Source organism: Capricornis sumatraensis, chromosome 2, assembly GCF_032405125.1.
Source record: "Capricornis sumatraensis isolate serow.1 chromosome 2, serow.2, whole genome shotgun sequence".
NCBI classification, from domain to species: Eukaryota; Metazoa; Chordata; class Mammalia; order Artiodactyla; family Bovidae; genus Capricornis; species Capricornis sumatraensis.
The window spans coordinates 112,448,940-112,470,455 of NC_091070.1; the positions used below are offsets into that span (position 1 = coordinate 112,448,940).

Consider the following 21,516-nt stretch of genomic DNA (forward strand, 5'->3'; position numbering starts at 1 on the left):
GTGTCCTGTCTTCATGGTTTTCCTCTTTGAAAATTCCTGGCACATTTCTTCTTTGTGGATCATCTTTCAAAGTGAGTTATTATCAAGCACTATGGATCTGTCAACATCCTGTGGATCATTGAAAAAGCAAGAGAGTTCCAGAAAAACATCTATGTCTGCTTTATTGACTATGCCAAAGCCTTTGACAGTGTGGATCACAATAAACTGTGGAAAATTCCACAGTGGAGAAGAGAGTAGAAAAGAGTATAACTGGCACAAGGAGCCTTGAGTTCTAGTTCCAGTTCTGGAAACAACAGTTTCTGTTGGGTCCCACCCTGTGTGCCTTTAGGGCTGCAACTCTTCTATTGCAAAGTGAGGAGTATTGTTTAGATAATATCAAGTTCCTTTAAGGTGCTCAAATTCAGTATTCTTGGCACTAGGGAAAATTTCTGAATAGAGGAAAAGTCTTGATGTTTATTAATCCTTTGTTTTTACTCCTTGCTCCTAGAAATCATGGATCATGTCAATCACACATGGACCCAGAGTTTCCTCCTTGCAGGTTTCACTACCACTGGAGCCGTGCGACCTCTTGCTTTCCTGGGGACACTGTGCATCTACCTCCTCACTCTGGCAGGGAACTTGTTCATCATTGTGCTGGTTCAGGCAGATTCTAGACTGTCCACACCCATGTACTTCTTCATCAGTGTCCTCTCCTTCTTGGAACTCTGGTATGTCAGCACCACAGTTCCCACGCTGCTGCACACCTTGCTCCATGGGTGTTCACCCATCTCACCAACTGTGTGCTTTCTCCAGCTCTATGTCTTCCATTCACTGGGCATGACTGAGTGCTACCTGTTGGGTGTCATGGCACTGGACCGCTACCTTGCCATCTGTCGCCCACTCCACTACCCCGCTCTTATGAGCAGACAGGTACAGTTATGGCTAGCAGGGGCCACTTGGGTGGCTGCCTTCTCAGCTGCACTTGTGCCAGCAAGCCTCACAGCCACTCTGCCCTTCTGCTTAAAAGAGGTGGCTCATTACTTCTGTGACCTGGCACCACTAATGAGGTTGGCATGTGTGGATACAAAGTGGCATAATGGGGTCTATGGGGCAGTTATTGGTGTGGTCACAGGGTGCAATCTTGTGCTCATTTTAGGATTGTATGGGGGTATCCTGAGAGCTGTGCTGAAGCTTCCCTCAGCTGCCAGCCGTGCCAAGGCCTTTTCCACCTGTTCCTCCCACATAACTGTAGTGGTGCTTTTTTACGCTTCTGCCTTCACAGTTTATGTGGGCTCACCTGTGAGTCACCTTGAGGGCACAGACAAGCATATTGCTTTAGTGTATGCCCTTCTTACTCCCTTTCTCAATCCTATCATCTATACCCTTCGAAACAAGGAGGTGAAGGAGGCTATGAAAAGGGTCCGGGTCAGATACGGACCATTTTGCAGGAAGCTTGACAATCTCTATTATCATTTTGAGGTTTCTTGGTAACTGTAGGAATGAATCACCCAGTTGGTTAGTCAATCATCTTCCCAGAGTTAAAGTAAATGCCAGGGAAATGAAATCACTCATGGAAGAAGACATAAGCCTGGATTAATCAGAGTTGGAATATATATAGAGAAAGAAGTTATGTCTTTGGTTCCATTCCAAACAAATGGGAGAGATGTGCCACAAAGGAAGAAAAACAAACCAGAGAACATGCAAATGTTTTTGAGCTTATGGCTGAGGGAAAGAGTAAGACACTGAGAGAAAGAAAGCAAACTAAAGCTGAGAGGTGGCACTTTTATCGAGATAAGATCCCCAGAATAAGATCGAAAAAGTGGAAAACAAGGCTGGCCAAAAATTATAACCTGTGTAAGTTTCAGATGTGAAGCCATGAGCCATAGGCAGAAAACTTATCAATAACCCAGTGATCTGGGGAGATCATGTGATCAAAGTTAGCTCACCAGAGAAGACAATGACCCTGTTAGGTAGGAGGCTAGAAACTTTAGATAATAATTTACTGTCTAATGGGGAGAGACAAAAGTGTTGGAGATGAGAGTGCACTCTGAATTCCCTTCTAATACTGTGGAATATGCCTTAGAGTGATCTGGAGCTATATTCCACAAATAAATAAAATAAAAACCAAACAACAAAGAGACCAACAAAAAGCTTTGCAAGCACACCTGTACAATGTAGAAAGCATATTGAAATAAAAAATAGAGATGGGGACCTGTAGCTATGACCTCATTCTCTCCCTTCTTTTTCCCCAGCTCCCTTACCACTTTTTCTGCCTAGCAAAGTTTGAAAATTATTGCTCAGGTTTAATTTCTGTACTTTAGCAATATGTGAACTGTAGATCTAGCCCCTGCCTAAAGATGTCAGGGTTTTGAGAAAGACAGAACCAGGATCTTGGTAGAGACTGGGTCACTGTGTGGGATTTAAATACTCCCTCTAGTTTTCATTCTTATGTAACTGCTAAAAAAATCAAATCAATTATTTTTGGTATGTTTGTCCTATGCTAGAATAGTGACAGCTGCTTTCAAATGTATTTTTAATTTAATCGTCATAAGATCTTTTGAAGAAGAAAGAATCATCTCATTATCTACATGATGACACTAGAAAGATTACCACACTTGCTGTCAAGAGACATGGTTTTAACCCCAGATCCACTTCAGTGGGCTGGGAGACCTTAGCAAGACTTCCTCAGTTGCACTCTTTGCCAGGTGTCAGTAAGGAGTTAATGACTGCTTACATTCCTTCCTGCTTAGCAAGTTTTGATTCTGTGATTGCAACATATTTTAAAGAAAGCAGGATCTGGACCAGACTCAGATGGTAAGATCTGAAAATCTGGAATGGAGAGAGGAAAGTAATGGTTCAAATCCAAGTTTTACTGTTTTTGACTGTGTCATCCTGATCTCAGGTGGCCTCCAGCTCCAGAGGTTGAAGGAGGATTTCAATCTCCTGCCAGAGATTGAGGCCTATGGCAGTGACAGTGCTGAATTCTAGCCACCAGGCCACCAGGGACAAGTGAGTGGCCAGTGACAAAACCCTGGCCCATCAGCTGTGTAGAAATGAATTTCACATAGACATGAAAAGCTGTGAAACAAACTGTTTATTAGGAAGAAAAAACATATGTGTGGATAGATGCACTGGCGGGCTCAGAGAGGCTCACTCTTTTAGTAGTTTAAATCACTTCACATGGGGTATGTGTCTTTCAGGTTTCCTCTGGCCAATCATCTTGCTTTGCCTGGTTCTGAGTTTATATTTGGTTTATGTCAGGATCTGAAGGACCTAAGCTACTCCATTTTGTAAGGTTCTAGGAAAAGAGCCTTTGGAAATCCCCTGACCTCACCCCACCACCTGCGAACCAATCAGAACCCTTGGCCAGCCCAGGAAATTCGAATCAAGCCCGGGGAAGGAGAGCCAATCAGAACACAGCACCTAACCCTTCACCAGAAGGTGAACAATCAGACCCTCCCGTTTTTTGAATTTTTCACACGATAATACCCTATATAAGCAGTGTAACCCAGAGCTCTGGGCTCCTCCCTGTAGCTGCTGTGTCGGTATCGGTGGGAGCCCCAGCTCGAGTTTGGTAATAAAAACTCTCTTGCTTTTACATCGGATATCGGCTCCCTGGTGGTCATTGGGAGGTTTCACGACTTGGGCATAACATTTGGGGGTTTGTCCGGGATCTCCCACCGGCTCCAAGGGAAGACTGATCTGGAGAGTCATCTGCAGCCGGTAAGCTTTTTTCTGTCTTTCTTTTCACTCCTGGTAGGGCCTGGTATCTGAGACCGGTATACGACTCCGGCGGACGCGCCAGAGAGTCACCGGTGGGGGTCGTTGGGAGACATCCCCGACCCCTGCGTGGGGGGACGGAGTGCCCCTGTTCTCTGTAGACAATAGCGGGTCACTCCCGCTGAATGGCCGGAGGCCGTTGTTGTTCAGTTTTACCTCTGGACTCCCAGAGGTGTATTTCTCCTGTCTCTCTGTCTGTTTGTGTGGCTGTTCGTATTGTCTGTGTTAATTTACCAATATCTGACTGATCCAGGGATGATGGGGCAACGCCATTCTAGCCCCACACCTCTATCCTTGGTTACTGATAAATTTAAGGAGGTCAAGATGCGTGCTCATGACCTCAGTGTAAAAATTAAAAGGAATAAATTAATCACTTTTTGCAGCGCAGAATGGCCAACCTTCCATGTAGGCTGGCCCTCAGAAGGCACCTCTGACTTGGGAAATGTACACCAAGTCCAAGATATCATCTTCTGAGTGTGGATCAGACACCCTGACCGAGTTCCCTTTGTCAGCTCATGTGTCTCCTCGGACAATTCATTTCCGAGTGTTAGGCAAGAGCCCAGTTTCGGGCCCTGGAAGGGGTCCCTCTTCCTGCAACAAATGGCGACTCTGGCAGGGACTCTTCTTCACCGAGACTGACATCCTGACCACTTGGGGTACTCAGGGGCCAGCTTGCCTGCCAATGGACCAGACCCAGCGGCTGCAACTGGGACCCTTTCGTCCCTGGTCTCCTCCTGACGTGGACAACTGGCCAGAGTGCCTCAACCGGTAAGGAACAAGAGACTTTATTGATCTCTCTCCCCTTCCCTCTCTGTCTCCTCTCCTTAACCCTTCCTATCCTTCCCTGTTTTTCTAGTTCCCCGGTCCTGGACGCAGGAATCTGGTTGAAGGGCCCTCAGCCTGAGCTGAGGATTGGAGACTGATCACCTCCTCTTGGCAGAGAACTCGAATTCTGGTTCCGATTTCTGGTAGGGCCGAGCTCCAGTCCTCCCTTCTCTGGAGGCCCAGGGAAAAGTCCCGTAACGCCTGGGTATCTGTAGGTAGCAGGAGACGTCTGTAAGGCCACCCCTTTTGCCCCCCCTCTCCTGCCTCCTCTCCCTTCTTTTTCAACCTGGCTTCCTTTCCTTCCTTGAAATCTTTGATGTTAGTACTTGGATCTGAAGTTCTGTGTCTCTATAGAAGGTTTTCTGAGGGACTGTATTTTTATATTTAAGGGCTTCTCTGATGGAGCCAAGGTTAAGTGGCTGCCTGCAATACGGAAGACCTGGGTTCGATCCCTGGGTCGAGAAGATCCCCTGGAAAAGGAAATTTTGCTTTGTCTGGCAACCATGTGGTTTAGACCTGCCACCATTTTGTTAAAACTTGATGTTCTTTCCCTGTGCCTTGAGACCAGGGCTCTCAGGAACACTTATCTAGACCATCTCTAACTTCTGACACTGAGGAAAAAGGAAAAAAAAAAAAAAAAAGACTTGAAACTAGATCTTACACTGTGTCTGTCTAAATATGTCTTGGTAATATTTTTGTATATGAGCTCTATTTATTTGGCTTAAAAAAAGATAAGCGCTTACAAATCAAGTAATTCTAAATTAAACAATAAATTCCAGGTTTATGTGAACTGGGAAATATTCAGTGTTAAATACCTGATATTAATGTTTGTTTGTTGACCTATTTAATATAGACATGTCTTAGAGTACTTAACGTTAAGTAAAATATTTTCATTGTACCTAGGTTTAATATGAGTTAAATATTATATCTGTTACAAGTTTGTCAACAAGAAAATTACCTCAAGTTAAAAAAAAAAAAAAACTTCTAAAAAGTATAAATGAGATATGAGCTTTTATATAAACTCTATTAAGAATAATTATTCCTTAAAAATATCCGTCTAAAATAGTCTCTCCAGATTGGTGTAACTTAAAATCTGACCAAATGTTCTAAACCCTTTTAACTGATCTCTTTGATAAAACTTCCTAAATAGAACTCTTTTGAAGTTCTTTTGATCTCTAGCTAACTTTGGGATGTTTCAGAGGGCCCCTGGAACATCCCAAAGAGAGATATTAAACTGTGCTTATTTGGTTGGTTAAATTACATGGAAAAGATTATCAGATGAGTAATAAATCCACTCAGGTTATAATGTATGGTAAAATTACTAATACAGATCCTAAAAATTATATGGAGTTTTTAACATTCTCATATGTCCTGATATTTTAATGGAAAACCTGATGACTTCACAAAAGTTAGCAAAAGGACTGAATGAACCAGTGAATATGCTTATAACTTTTATGGTTTCTATCTGAAAAATTATGGGGTTGAATCTTATGTTTTCAGGGAATAGGGGAAATCTTCCTTTCAAACTAATTATGACAATACTTTGGTAAAATTAAATGTTATAAACAAAACAATTATATTTTCTCTCTGACTCCTTCAAAAATTGGAAGTTCTTAGGTTTCCAGTAAGTTTATCAAATGAGTTAGGAAGTTTATCTCACAGATACAAAAATCTCAAGAAATTTTTGAGACCTTAAAAAAGGAAGAATTCACCTAGATTTGTTAGGCAAAATCTGTGATAAGCCTTTGGTGTGAGTTTCCCAGCCCTATTTTATTTTAAAAGTTCAGTCTGAGACTCTATAAATGTTTCAGCAAAATAAAAAGCCTATAATGAATTATGGTTATAAAAATCATCAGACCAAAATCAGTGAGAACAGACCTATTCTGCAAACAAACTAGCCTTAATTTGGTTATATTTAATAAAAATAAGGGTAATTTTAAGGAGAAAAAGATATTTCAAAATGTTAAATACCAGTTTGTTAATGGAGGTCTGCATCTAGTAAGACTCATCTCTTAGATAGTTCTTTGATGTTATGTGATGTTAATGTAAAATTTAATTGAATTCTTGAAGAACACCCTAAGTTTGTTTCTGAAGCTTATCTCAGTAATCTATCTTTGGATGAAGATCAGATGTCTCATGACCTGCCACCAGGAATGGAAAAAGACATAATTTAAGGGACTGTCTCCAACATGGATGGAAGGATTTTTTTTATCAGGAGAAACTACACTATACCAGGATGAGAAGACGATGACATCAGAGGAAGACAGCTTCCCCAAGATGCTGGACCTGATTCGTATGATCATTTATGTTTTCTTGACTTCTTAGACCTTTGCATATAAGTCAAATGCTTTTCTATCATAGGCTTGATCCTATGCTAGTTTTAAAAATCAATCCAATTGTTGGGTTTGTGGCCAATAACCTGTGTCTAGTTCTGGATTACCTTGGTAAATTTCTCTATTACCAGACTCTAATTGGTTGGCCATGAAAAAATTTACTTAAAAAATTAAATCATACTAAAGATAATCAGTCTAGTGACTCTAGAAAACTGGGTTATGTTCCTTATAGATGGTGCCAATATATAATTTCCCTGAAAGATAAAGATTCTACAGGGCAGACTAAGTCAGGTAACCTGAAGATATACTGGGCTACATCTAATGGAAGTTCTTAACATAAGTCTTACTTGTGACTTTACTAATACTGCCGGCTATGTTATTTGTATTTCACCTGTTTTACAAAATTGCTGTTTCTTACACTGTTTGTGTGTGAAGCCTCTAATAGAATAATATACAGTCCCATATGAGATTGATGATGCTAACAGTGTAACTCTAAATATGCCAAGAAGCAACAAGAGGGAATATTTTCCTGGACCAAAAAGCTAGTAAGACAGGTGGTCCAGATAATTTTAGATGCTGTTTTATGGCCTAGTCCATTAATAGCATATGGAGTGGCCTGTTTACCTGAGAATGGACACTCTCAGCAACATGGGATAAAATGGTCATGAAGTGCCCCCCTCATAATCATAGTCAAGTTTATGAGCAAAAAGGGGCTCTGCCAACTGAAGAATGACACTCGCCATCTGCATCTACAAAGATTAAATCATGGCCGCTGCAACTGCTGACTTTCAACACCCCTGAAAGGAGTTCAGGGTGAAAATCAGGAATGAGGCACTCTGCTCTGAGAAAAACTGGCAGAACAGGCTTTCAGATAGTTAGATCTCTTCAGGAAAAGATTTTATGAGTCCCAATTCTTGCATCTTCTCGTACCTAGAGAAACACTGACATCATTAACGGTGAAATCTGCTTTGGCTATTAAGGAAAAGTTTACAATTAAAAGTCAAAATAGAGTAGCTATGGTTCAGATATCCTGGGAAATAACTAGGTGATGCTACGGGTGTACTTTCAGACTAGACCTTGTATTGCTAAACACTTGAGTTTTCTGAGTCGTGTCAGGCTTGGATGCCACCATTTTCAAAACAATGTCTGCTGGAAGCTAGTAACCTTACTTTTTATAAAACTAGGCAACTGGCTACATGGTTACAAGTCTCCCTGAAGTGCCAGGTCCAGACTGAGTTTCAGACCTATTCTTCTAAAAAGAAATGAGATTAGGATTTTAATCATACAAGACTCAGATCTAAAACTTGGAACTCAGAAATACTTCCAATTCAGTGTCTATACTCCAAGCTGGGGCAGTCCTATGCCCCATTTTGACAAGAAGTTATCACAGTCATAGTTGCCTAGTTCCCTAAAATTAAAACTGAGCGGGACTCTGTGGGGCTCTGGAGTACAGATCTGTTCTGTGTTCTCCATTTCTTATCTGTAGGATATAGACTTTGTTCAGCCTCCTTGGCCTTCCCTGAATTCCAAAGCATGGATTCAAACAATTGCTAATCAGGGAAGGGAGGGGATACAAAAAAAGAAACAATCAAAGGTTGGTACAGCCTCCAGACAGAGTCCTGGTTCCTACTCAAAAGAAGTATGCATAACAATGTCTTTGAGCCCCCACCCAGGTGGAAGATGGTAACTTCAGACTGAACACAAGATTCCTGGAGCACAACTCTGTTGCCTCACCACCAACCCATCAGAAGGGGTCACAAAGCCTGCAACCCTCACCCCAGATGTTGCCTTCTGTTTCCGGGGACCAGAGATGACCATCCTGTTAGGTCTCCTGTTTGGCCCTTGTCTATTTCATCTCTGAGAGGGGCCAACTAAATTGCTGTTACTACAAGGGTAGAAGCTGCTTTCAGATGTGGAAAACTCCAACTTAGATCAGGTAGAGAGAGACTTCTGCTCTATTAGGCAGGCCTACGTCCATGCACAGCAGGAAGAAGTTACGGAAGAAAGAGACCTCCGCCCCAATTCCCAAAAAGTATCTTGAGTACGAAGTCTCTCAGAGGGCCTATGAGCTGCATTAGGGGAAGAACGTTGTTTTTATGTGAATCACTCAGGGGTAGTCAAGGAGTCCCTGGCCAAGATAAAAAAAAGGGCTGAGTCAAAAAAAAAAAAAAAAAAGAAAAGAAAAATGTCTCAAAATTGGTTTGAATCCTGGTTCACAACTCTCATATCCTCCTTGGTGGGGCCCCTGATTATCTTGTTACTGCTACTCACCCTCAGGCCATGCTTACTAAACTAACAAATGGCCTTCATTAAAAGCCGCATCAACACGGTGCAGCTCATGGTGCACAGATCCCAATATTCGGCCCTACCAACGGTCCCCTTAGCAGGAGACAATATAGAGCTGACCCCAGACCCATGATTGGGTCTGTCCTGGATCCTAGAGAAGGGGGGAATGAAGGACCTAAGCTACTCCATTTTGTAAGGTTCCAGGAAAAGAGCCTTTGGAAATCCCCTGACCTCACCCCACCACCTGCGAACCAATCAGAACCCTTGGCCAGCCCGGGAAATTCAAATCAAGCCCAGGAAAGGAGAGCCAATCAGAACTCAAAACCTAACCCTTCACCAGAAGGTGACCAATCAGACCCGGAGACTCCTGTTTTTTGAATTTTTTGCGTGATAATACCCTATATAAGCAATGTAACCCAGAGCTCAGGGCTCCTCCCTATAGCTGCTGCGTCGGTATTGGTGGGAGCCCCAGCTCGAGCTTGGTAAGAAAAACTCTCTTGCTTTTACATCAGATATCGGCTCCCTGGTGGTCATTGGGAGATTTCGCAACTTGGGCATAACAGATCCTTCCATGTGTGCACGTGCATCTCTTAGCTAAGATAGATTCTATCAAAGATGTCTATAGGTAGATTGACATCACCTCCTATGGAGGTGTTCCTCTCTCCCTTTTTGACCTCAAAGGAGATTTTCTGCTTGTGTGTAGTAAGGAAGATTTCCTTTACTTCGAGAATAAGGAATACGTGGCCTTTTATCTCTTGTCATAGCAGGGCTTAACTTCTCCTACCCACTATCCATAGGGAATATACTTCAGCTGTGCAGCCTGAGGCCCATCTATCTTGCCTCAACCCTGTACAGAAAAGAAAGTAAATTCTCTCTGATCTTAATTTTTTCTTCCTTAAAACATTCTGTAACAAAGAGTCCTAAAGTTTAAATAAAACAACACATGCTAAGTGTTCAATACATGTTAGCTTTATTATCCCGGAGGCAGAGCAATGTAGTAGTTAGAATGTCAACTTTGATGCCTGCCTTCCTGGTTTGGAACATTAATTCTACCACTTAATTGTTTGTGACCTTAGGCAATGCATGCAACTTTCCCTGTGTCTCAATTTCCTGATCTGTAAAGTGAAGACATAGTAGAATCTTAAATACCATATAAATGTTAATTATTACTACTTCAAAGATTTTCCACTTACACTTCTGCAGTGGGAATTTCATCCCTTGAGAATGCTTAGTTTCACACATATCTCACATTTTCATTATGTGTAGAATCATTAGAATTGATAATTCCCCAAGTGAAGCTTTTTCTTTTGAAGTGTCCAAGTCAACTTTCTATAGCCTCAGAAGTCCTGGCTTTCATGAAGTCTATGCTCTTCCTCCAAATACAAAATGCAGAACTCCATTCTGCTGAGCTACTAAGTCTATTTCTTTTGAATTCTGATTCTTTCTCTCCTCTCATACCTTGTTTTATTTAGAAGCTCTTTATGTAGGAATGGTTGTGGGCACTCCCTGTGGGGGCAGCACCAAAAATGGCTGGAAACTGCTTTCCCTAGCAATGACTTGGGTCGTGTTAATTAACAGTGGATCTATATTGTGTGGTGAGCCTAGGGGTTTATAACCCTGTTTCAGAGACATCAGATATTAACAATTCAACGTAGCACCATTGATTTGGACTCCCTGGTGGCTCAGATTGTAAAGAATCTGCCTGGAATGCAGGATAGCCAGGTTTGATCCCTGGGTCAAGAAGAAACCATGCGGAAGGGAATGGCCACCCACTGTAGTAGTCTTGCCTGGAAAATTTAATAAACAGAAGACCTTGGCAGATTACAGTCCATGGGGATGCAAAGAGTGAGACATGACTGAGTAACTTTACAAGTCTAGCAGGAGATAGTCTCTTTCTTAGATTTTTCATAGCTTCAAACTCCCTTAGCCTTCAGTTTATAATATTTCTGCTCTTGTAACCTCCTCAGGTCTTTCTCTTTAGAATATAAAGTTTAGATAATCCTTAGGGCAGTTTCCCAACTGGTATAAATAATGGGGTGTTGAGTAACTGACTCCCTACCCCTCACATATGACTTTCAAATGTTCCTGTAGGGCCTGGGGGAACCAGAGTCCCTGGCCTAGTTGCCTCTATGTAAAACAACCTTTCTATTCACTTAAGTGTTCCTTGAACAGCAAGGAGACCAAACTGTTGCAGGAAGGGGGACCTCTTCCAGGGCCCAAAACTGGGCTCTTGTATAACACTTGGAAATGAATTGTCTGAGGAGACACATGTGCTGACAAAGCAAGAGATTTTGTTGGGAAAGGGCACCCGGGTGGAGAGCAGTAGGGGAAGGGACCCCAGGAGAACAGCTCTGCCACATGGCTCACAGTCTTGGGTTTTATGGTGATGGGATTAGTTTCCTGGTTGTCCTTAGCCAATCATTCTGACTCAGAGTCCTTCCTGGTGGTACACACTTGTTCAGCTAAGATGGATGCGGGACAGAAGGATTCTGGGAGGTGGTTGGATATGTGGTGTCTCCTTTTGACCTGCCCTGAACTCTTCCGGTTGGTGGTGGCTTATTAGTTCTTTGTTCCTTACCAGAAGCTCCTGTCATAAAACAATTCATGCAAATGGTTACTATGGTGCCTGGCCAGGGTGGGCAGTTTCAGTCAGTGTGCTTCCCCTAACAAAACCAGTCGATCCTAAAGGAGATTAAGCCTAAATATTCATTGGAAGGACTGATGCTGAAGCTGAAGTTCCAATATTTTGGTTACCTGATGGGAAGAGTTGACTCATTGGAAAAGACCCTGACGCTGGGAAAGATTGAGGGCAAAAAGAGAAGGGGATGACAGAGGATGAGATGGTTGGATGGTATCACTGACTCAATGGATATGAGTTTGACTAAACTCAGGGAAATAGTGAAGGACAGAGAAGCCTGGTGTGCTGCCGATCATGGAGTTGCAAAGAGCTGGACACAACTGAGGGACTGAGCAACAACAACAAAATGTTCTCTGCAAGTGTTATCGCTTTTTATATATGCTAAGATCCAAAAAAGATGCCCTTTTCATTATAGGGGACTGACTGGAATGCAAAAGTAGGAAGTCAAGAAACACCTGGAGTAACAGGTAAATTTGGCGTTGGACTACAGAATGACGCAGGGAAAAGGCTAACAGAGTTTTGCCAAGAGAACACACTGGTCATAGCAAACACCCTCTTCCAACAACACAAGATAAAACTCTACACATGGACATCACCAGATGGTCAAGACCAAAATCAGATTGATTATATTCTTTGCAGCCAACGATGGAGAAGCTCTATACAGTCAGCAAAAACAAGACCAGAATCTGACAGGGGCTCAGATCATGAACCCCTTATTGCCAAATTCAGGCTTAAATTGAAGAAAGTGGAGGAAAACCACTAGACCATTCAGGAATGACCTAAATCAAATCCCTTATGATTATACAGTGGAAGTGAGAAATAGATTTAAGGGCCTAGGTCTGATAGAGTGCCTGATGAACTAGGTATGGAGGTTCATGAAACTGTACGGGAGACAGGGATCAAGACCATCCCAAGAAAAAGAAATGTAAAAAAGCAAAATGGCTGTCTCAGGAGGTCTTACAAATAGCTATGAAAAGAAAAGTGAAAAGCAAAGGAGAAAAGGAAAGATACACCCATTTGAATGTAGAGTTCCAAAGAATAGCAAGGAGAGATAAGAAAGCTTTCCTCAGCAATCAATGCAAAGAAATAGAGAAAACAATAGAATGGGAAAGATTGGAGATCTCTTCAAGAAAACTAAAGATACCAAGGAAACATTTCATGCAAAGATGGGCTCAATAAAGGACAGAAATGGTATGGACCTAACAGAAGCAGAAGATATTAAGAACAGGTGGCAAGGTTCTTTGTATACACAGAAGAACTATACAAAAAAGATCTTCATGACCCAGATAATCATGACGGTGTGATCACTCACACTCACAGAGAGCCAGACTTCCTGGAATGTTAAGTCAAATGGGCCTTAGGAGGCATTACTATGAACAAAGCTAGTGGAGGTTATGGAATTCCAGTTGAGCCATTTCAAATCCTAAAAGATGTTGCTGTGAAAGTGCTGCACTCAATATGTCAGCAAATTTGGAAAACTCATCAGTGGCCACAGGACTGGAAAAGGTCAGTTTTCATTTCAATCCCCAAAAAAGGCAATGCCCCAAAATGCTCAAACTGCCACATAATTGCACTCATCTCACACGCTAGTAAAGCAATGGTCAAAATTCTCCAAGCCAGGCTTCATCAATATATGAACTGTGAACTTTCAGATGTTCAAGCTGGTTTTAGAAAAGGCAGAAAAACCAGAGATCCAATTGCCAATATCCGTTGGATCATGGAAAAAGCAAGAGAGTTCCAGAAAAATATCTATTTCTGCTTTATTGACTATGCCAAAGCCTATGATTGTGTGGATCACAATAAACTGAGGAAAATTCTGAAAGAGATGGGAATACCAGACCACCTGACTTACCTTTTGAGAAACCTATATGCAGGTCAGGAAGCAACAGTTAGAACTGGACAAGGAACAACAGACTGGTTTCAAATAGGAAAAGGAGTACGTCAAGGTTTTATATTGTCACCCTGTTTATTTAGCTTCTATGCAGAGTACATCATGAGAATCGCTGGGCTGGAGGAAGCATAAGCTGGAATCAAGATTGCTGGGAGAAATATCAATAGCCTCAGATATGCAGATGACACCACCCTTATGGCAGAAAGTGAAGAACTAAAGAGCTTCTTGATGAAAGTGACAGAGGAGAGTGAAAAAGTTGGCTTAAAGCTCAACATGGACGGAGGAGCTTGGTGGGCTACAGTCCACGGGTCGCAAAGAGTCGGACACGACTGAACGACTTCACTTTCACTTTCACTTTTTTCCATCGCCTTATAAAAAGTGCTTAAAAAAAAAAAAAAGTTCCATAGTATTCCATTGTGATTTTAACTTGACTAATCCTGTATTGAAGGACTCTTGGGTTGCTCCAGTCTTTGGCTATTAAATACACAACTGAAATGAATAACCTTGTATATTAATTATTTCATATATGGGCATACAAATTCCTAGGAAAGGGATTCTTGGGTCATAGTGCAGATGCACATATTATTTGAGTAAATATTCTTAAATTTTGCCCTAAAGGGATTATGCCGTTTAGTTTTCCCAATCGGCAGTGGATGAAAGCATGTTTTCACATAGCACCTTTTATAAAGTACATATTCAAACTTTTGGACATTTGTAATATAATATTTGAGAAACAGTATTTTTTCTTTTAGTTTTATGTTACAAATTTATCTCATTGTGTATGAGGTTGAATTCTTTTCTTGTACTTGAAAACCTATTTTTTTGTATATTAGTAAGTGACCAATCTGAGGGTCTGTCTCTGATGGTGCTTGTGGTGAAGAACTAGCCTGACATTGCAGGAGACTTAAGAGATGTGGGTTAAATCCTTGGGTCAGGAAGATCCCCTGGAGGAGGGCATGACAACCCACTTCAGTATTCCTGCTTGGAGAATCCCATGGACAGAGGAGCCTGGTGGACTATGGTCCATAGGACCACAAAGAGTTGGACACAACTGAAGTGACTTGGCACTCATGCACTCCCAAGTGAAAAGAAAAAGTGAAAGTGTTAGTTGCTCAGTTTTGTCTGACTTTTTGCAACCCCATGAAATGTAGCCAGCCAGGCTCCTTTGTCCATGAGATTCTCCATTTCCTTCTCCAGGATATCTTCCCAACTCAGGGCTTGATCATGGGTGTCTTGCATTGCAGGTAGTTTCTCTATCATCTGAGCCACCAGGAAAACTCTGCAGTAAGCACTTTAAGGGAAAGGACTGTGTTTTATGCATCTCATTTTCCAAGTTCCTAGCATAAGGCCAGTTGATAAAAAGTGTTTGAAAGATGTATTAAATAAATAAACAAATGAGTGACTGTGATTTCCCATATTTCTCCCATTATTTTAGCTATACTTGATATGTTTCTGACCTCTAAATCATGCTTTTTAAAATGCATTACATAGAAATATAGCATATACAATGTTTAGATGAATTTTAAAATCACTTATAATAACATTGCTTTAAAAATTATCTATTCATTTTAACTTCTAATAAGTAAACATTTTTCAAATATTATCAATGATACTGTGAGTTTTCTAACACACTAAAGCTTACTTTTTTCATTTTTTTTTTACTTAAATCTTGTTTATATAATTTTAAATGTCATCTCCCCCCCCACCCCCCCGCATTATGAATTAGCTGATGGAGGTGTGAGGTATCATTTCTTCTCTTGTTCCATTTCTTATTTTATTTATTTATTTATTTTGTCCACACAGCATGTGTGGATTTTAGTTTTCTGACCAGGGATGAAACCCACACCCCCTGCATTGGAAGTGCAGAGTCTTAACTACTGGACCACCAGGAAAGTCCCTCTTGTTCCATTTCTGATACAGAATAATTGTTAGGTGTGTGCATGCATGTTGTGTCCAACTCTTTGCAACCCTATGGACCATAGGCCATCAGGCTGCTTTGTCCATGGGATTCTTCAGGCATGAAGAAAACTAGGGTGGGTTGCCATGCCCTCCTCCAGGGGATCTTTCTGATCCAGGGATCAAACCCATGTCTCTCCTGCAATGGCTGGTAGGGTTCTTTACCACTAGTGCCACCTGGGATACCAATTGTTAGGTAAGCACTCTCTACTGAGAAGTGATGATGCAAAAGAAGAAGAAACAACTTTCTTGGTTAGGAAAGGCTAATATTTGAAAACTTCTAAATCTTTAGCATATATCTCTCATTTCTGTACTATTGACATTAGATAGTCTCTATGATTCCTATGCTTCAATATTTATATCACATTCAGTGCAGTTCAGGCATTCAGTCATGTCTGACTCGTTGTGACCCCATGAACCACAGCACACCAGGCCTCCCTGTCCATCACCAACTCCCAGAGTTTACCCAAACTCATATCCATCAAGTCGGTGATGCCATCCAACCATCTCATCCTCTGTCATCCCCTTCTCCTCCTGCCCTCAATCTTTCCCAGCATCAGGGTCTTTTCAAATGAGTCAGCTCTTCGCATCAGGTGGCCAAACTACTGGAGCTTCAGCTTCAACATCAGTCCTTCCAATGAACATCCAGGAATGATCTCCTTTAGGATGGACTGGTTGGATCTCCTTGCAGTCCAAGAGACTCTCAAGAGTCTTCTCCAACACCACAGTTCAAAACCATCAATTCTTCCGTACTTAGCTTTCTTTATAGTCCAACTCTCACATCCATACATGACTATTGGAAAAACCATAGCCTTGACTAGACGGACCCTTATTGACAAAACAATGTCTCTGCTTTTTAATATGCTGTCTGTGTTGGTCATAACGTTTCTTCCAAGGAGTAAGCGTCTTTTAATTTCATGGCTGCAATCACCATCTGCAGTAATTTTGGAGCCCCCCAAAATAAAGTCAGCCACTGTTTCCACTGTTTCCCGATCAATTTTCCATGAAGTGATGGGACTGGATGTCATGATATTAGTTTTCTGAATGTTGAGCTTTAAGCCAACTTTTTCACTCTCCTCTTTCACTTTGATAGCCTGCTAATATAGTCAGTCAATGCCAAGGCATTTAGATATGCATCTGGACACTACAAATGAATAAGGAAGTCTGTTTTGAGGACCTTATAAAGGCCTTATAAAGAGAGAATACAGGAATATCATTGTGATCTGAATATATAGGGAACTAAAAATAAGTAATATAGTGGCTACTCTAAGTATAGCATAATCATGTGTTTGAGGATTCTAGATAAATGGCTAATTTCTACAGCTCAATAAAATAAGAATGGAAACAAAGAGCTTTTGGTGTTTAGGACTGGGGAGGTGGCAGTAATTTGGTGAAAGGGCAGTGGCAACTATCCATCCTGGAGAAAGGTCAGGTATTTCAGGTGAAGTGGCATGTAGACTCAGTGCTGGTTAAGACTGAAGGAAGCCCTCTGATTTCCAAATACTTGAGGGTTTTCCCCCAAAGAGACTCTGTGAACTCCTGCAGGTACATTAGTAATCTTAGAAACAAATATTTTCTTTTTCTTTGTCTCAAAAATCTCCAGCTCCCACAGAATTTTCTGGATCTCAGAAAATTCAGTGATTTCCTTCATTTTAGTGTTGATGTACTAGTTCACCTTTTACGGTTACCTCTATATCTTAAATTTGGAAGTGAATTGTCCTTAAATTTGATTCTGAAAAAAAAGTACATTTGGATGTATGAATGATTCAAATGCATTACTTTCAGTAGTGTTTTTATTCTATTATTTTTTTGGATTCCACATCCACCCAAGTACATGCACGACAGGTAGTGCTCACCTGAGGTTATCTCTCCAATGTTGAGGATGTGGCTATAGATAAAATGGATCGTAGCGAAATGAACAACCATCAAGAGGATAATGGTGGTAATAAAAGTAATAGTAAGAATACCAGTAAAGGAAACTTTGAACAGTGCAGTTAGAATAAATTTTAGATATTTAATAAACAATGGTTGAATCAATGTATAAACAGTAAAGGACTTGATGAAGGTAGAGATGGTGGTGGGATCAATGGAAGTGGAGACGTTCAGCATAGAAGTAATGGTGGTGCCCACGCTGACTGTGTTATATGGTGATGAAGGTAGTGGTAATCAGAAAAAGAGCTGGATGAGAAATCTTGCAAGAAATTTAAAAAAAAAAAAAAAAAAAACCTCACTTCTTTTAAGATGCTCAAAGTGTGACTCTTAACGTGTGCCCATGTTTATACAAGATGAATTGTTTCTTCTTAGAGAAAGCTATATGGAAGTTACAGAAAATTCTAGTGGTCCAGAGGACACAAGGTCTTTGAGACTGGATTCCAGAGCCCTATGGTCAGGGTTGTAAAGTTGAGAAAAGCCACTTGAGAAATAGAGCTACTCTGCATTGCTTTCCTGCACCCAACATTCTGCCCCAGGGGGACCCCTACTAAGAGCTAGTCAACTCAGCAACCCCAGGGAGCACAGCAAGGAGCCCCTGGGAAGCCAGCATTTCCAGGAAAACAAGACATAAATAAGGAAGTGTTTGGAGGTAAAAAGGGCACTGAAAAAGAAGCTATAAGACTTAATGCCACCCAAGTAGCCAGGTAGTGGTCAGGAACAGTGTAGCGGAGATGAGAGGTACCCAAGAAGAGGACTGAGAGAGGGCTTTGACCTTTCCTAGCTGAAGCTTGTTATATGTGTGGGAAGAAAACTCTTGGGATCTTAGTGTAGAGCTCCTACCTCCACCCTCATCCCCAAAACATTTTTCAGTAGCTTTAGAGAACCATAAACAGCCATGGATGTAAGGGATGTCCAGGCACCTATTTAAACTTCTTCATTCTAGACAAGAGCAAGTTGAGGTAAAGAGAGGAGAAATGTATCACACAGCAATTATCCTCCAATAACTGTATTTTGTTCTGTACTTCTCAAAGTTGTACAATTATAATCTTTGATAATTTAAAAAAGAAAAAAAAAAAAAAAGTAGAAATGGCCAGGCTCAATATCCATTTAGTGGCCAAGCACATTTAGAAAGCCTATTCCAAGAGAACGTGTTTTATCTTATACTACAGCCCGTCATACACCAACATCATAGGGTCTGGACTTTATCAATTTATCAGATTTAGAGACTTCCCAGTATATTAATTCTATTTGAGAATCCTTCCTGAAAATGCACTGTGTTTACTCATTGTTTCCTTATCTGGCCTGATAGCTCTTATAGTTGAGGAATTCTCCGGAGTATTCACATTTCTTTCTTCTTCCTCTTCTTCCTCATTTGGTCCTCACTGAGAACATTTCTGAATTCCAGAAAGGCTCCCTAAAGGAAGCTAGTGGTCACATTTTAGAAAGTATTTGTCACCTTTTCCCATAGTTAAGAACAACTGAGTTTGGATACAGAGGAAACGGTACAGGTGGATGTCTTAAAGAATCATGAGACCTTTCATTTAGACTAAAAGCAGATGAGCATGAAAATTTCTTATCTCTTTTATTTCCTGAACGGATATGCAGGAGAATATCCTGGGCCCCCTGACTTTGGTATCACAGGCTATACAAAGAAGTCCTGATCTGAGATTCAGGAATCCTGGACTCCACTCCAGTTCTGGTAACAACAGACTGAGATATTGCGCAAATCACTTCTGCCTTCTGGGCTTCAGCTGTCTTTTAAAAAGTAAGGTTTGATAACGTGTAAGTTATTTTCAGGGTTATATGTGCAATATTTTTGGTTCTGGAAAGATTTCTCAAGAAGACTCCTGAAGCAGTTAATCTTCTCCCTTTTCTTCTTGCTCTTAGGAACCATGGACCTTGTCAATCACACATGGACCCAGAGTTTCCTCCTTGCAGGTTTCACTACCATTGGAGCCGTGCGACCTCTTGCTTTCCTGGGAACACTGTGCATCTATCTCCTCACTCTGGCGGGGAACTTGTTCATCATTGTGCTGGTTCAGGCAGATTCTAGACTGTCCACACCCATGTATTTCTTCATCAGTGTCCTCTCCTTCTTGGAACTCTGGTATGTCAGCACCACAGTTCCCACGCTGCTGCACACCTTGCTCCATGGGTGTTCACCCATCTCACCAACCTTGTGCTTTCTCCAGCTCTATGTCTTCCATTCACTGGGCATGACTGAGTGCTACCTGTTGGGTGTCATGGCACTGGACCGCTACCTTGCCATCTGTCGCCCACTCCACTACCATGCTCTTATGAGCAGACAGGTACAGTTATGGCTAGCAGGGGCCACTTGGGTGGCTGGCTTCTCAGCTGCACTTGTGCCAGCAAGCCTCACAGCCACTCTGCCCTTCTGCTTAAAAGAGGTGGCTCATTACTTCTGTGACCTGGCACCACTAATGTGGTTGGCATGTGTGGACACAGGTTGGCACGCTCAAGTCCACATTGCAGTAATTGGCATTATCAATGCTTGCAATCTTGTGCTCATTTTAGGACTGTACGGGGGTATCCTGAGAGCTGTACTGAAGCTGCCCTCAGCTGCAAGCCGTGCCAAGGCCTTTTCCACCTGTTCCTCCCACATAACTGTAGTGGTGCTATTCTTTGCCTCTGCTTTCATTGTCTATGTGGGGCCACCTGAGAGTCGCCCTGAAGGCACTGACAAACTTATTGCCTTGGTGTACACTTTTCTGACCCCTTTTCTCAACCCCATTATTTACACTTTTCGTAACAAAGAAGTGAGAGAGGCTGTCAGGAGAGTCACCCAAAGCATTAGGGCTCTGATGAAGAGACCCTGAGGATCAAGCCATAGGCCCTTCATTTAGTAAGGGTAGGCTTTAGCTGGTTAGTCAATCAACTAATTGATTTGTCAAATATACTGCATATATCAATTTAAATGTATTGAGTATTATATCAGGGCAAATTGGGAAATTTGGAAAGGTGGTGAAATATGGGGCTGAACCCATTCCTATCTAATATGGGTGAAAGATCACATAAATTAAAAATAATCAAATAATAATGATGCAAATTACTGGGTAGATTTAAAACTTAGAGAGATAAATGTGTTTTTAAGAATTTAGAAAACAAACTAACTGTGAGACTTTTCTCAAGATGAAATTTTTGGAGAGCCGTTGAGAAAGTAGTAAAGGAGGTTGTTTGCTCGGTCGCATTTGACTTTTTGCAATCCCATGGGTCAAGTTTATTTTGAGATTTTCCTCAAGTCTCAGATTTTGGGATCCTAATCCCTGGGCACTGATTTGGTAGTTTTCTGAAGGTTCTCTTCAAATCAGACATGAAGCTGTAGCATCCCGCTTGGAGATTCCTTGTATCTGGATAACATGGTCATAAATATACTGAAAATACAAAAAGAAAATTCATTTAAGAAATAATTCTCCTGGGCAGCATTTTTTGAAATGACTGAGTATACTATTTAAGAGCTTCCTGTATTTGCCTAATGACGTTGAAATACTTTATTTCTATCGCAAGGTTAACTTGGTATTTACTTTAACTTATTTTACTGGGAGAAGATGTGTGTAGAGTGACATGCAGACTATTTTTTCCCATAGAATAATTCTCCTATATCTATAGAACATGATTGGCATGGGATTTAACAAAGATTTCTCTGGCCAGCCTTTCTGCTAGAGGCTTCTTGCTATCTCTTCTCTCTTTTTTCCAGAAGTAGGAATGGGCTCCCAGCTTCCCAGAACCATTCCATGCTCTCGCCCAGTTCCATAACCTCTTCCACAAATATACCATTTATACTTGAATATTCTCATTCAAGTGTGTTCATTTTCTCATCAATCTCTCATAGAGGCAAAATGGATGAATGTCCTTCCAAAGTCATTTAGTAAGTCAAT

The 21,516-nt window shown here is 41.3% G+C and overlaps 2 protein-coding genes across 2 annotated transcripts; both read left to right on the forward strand.

Moving 5' to 3' along the window:
- Nucleotides 1-492: 492 nt before the first annotated feature.
- On the forward strand, nucleotides 493-9,581 carry LOC138097651 (olfactory receptor 6N1-like). Its single transcript, XM_068993941.1, has 4 exons — nucleotides 493-1,466; nucleotides 3,282-3,420; nucleotides 3,514-3,702; nucleotides 9,234-9,581. Exons 1-4 carry the CDS (start codon nucleotides 493-495, stop codon nucleotides 9,579-9,581), a joined length of 1,650 nt encoding a protein of 549 aa, XP_068850042.1.
- Nucleotides 9,582-19,512: 9,931 nt separating this feature from the next.
- LOC138074478 (olfactory receptor 6N1-like) lies at nucleotides 19,513-20,457 on the forward strand. Its single transcript, XM_068966629.1, has one exon. The coding sequence runs from the start codon at nucleotides 19,513-19,515 to the stop codon at nucleotides 20,455-20,457; it is 945 nt and encodes a 314-aa protein (XP_068822730.1).
- Nucleotides 20,458-21,516: the final 1,059 nt, after the last annotated feature.

Excerpts from the sequence above, each read along its gene's own strand:
- LOC138097651 (XM_068993941.1), top strand. The coding sequence starts at position 493 with ATGGATCATGTCAATCACACATGGACCCAGAGTTTCCTCCTTGCAGGT. Across the intron at positions 1,467-3,281 it reads TATCATTTTGAGGTTTCTTG|GAAAAGAGCCTTTGGAAATC; the intron begins GTAACTGTAGGA and ends GTAAGGTTCTAG. Across the intron at positions 3,421-3,513 it reads ACCTAACCCTTCACCAGAAG|CTGCTGTGTCGGTATCGGTG; the intron begins GTGAACAATCAG and ends TCCTCCCTGTAG.
- LOC138074478 (XM_068966629.1), top strand. The coding sequence starts at position 19,513 with ATGGACCTTGTCAATCACACATGGACCCAGAGTTTCCTCCTTGCAGGT.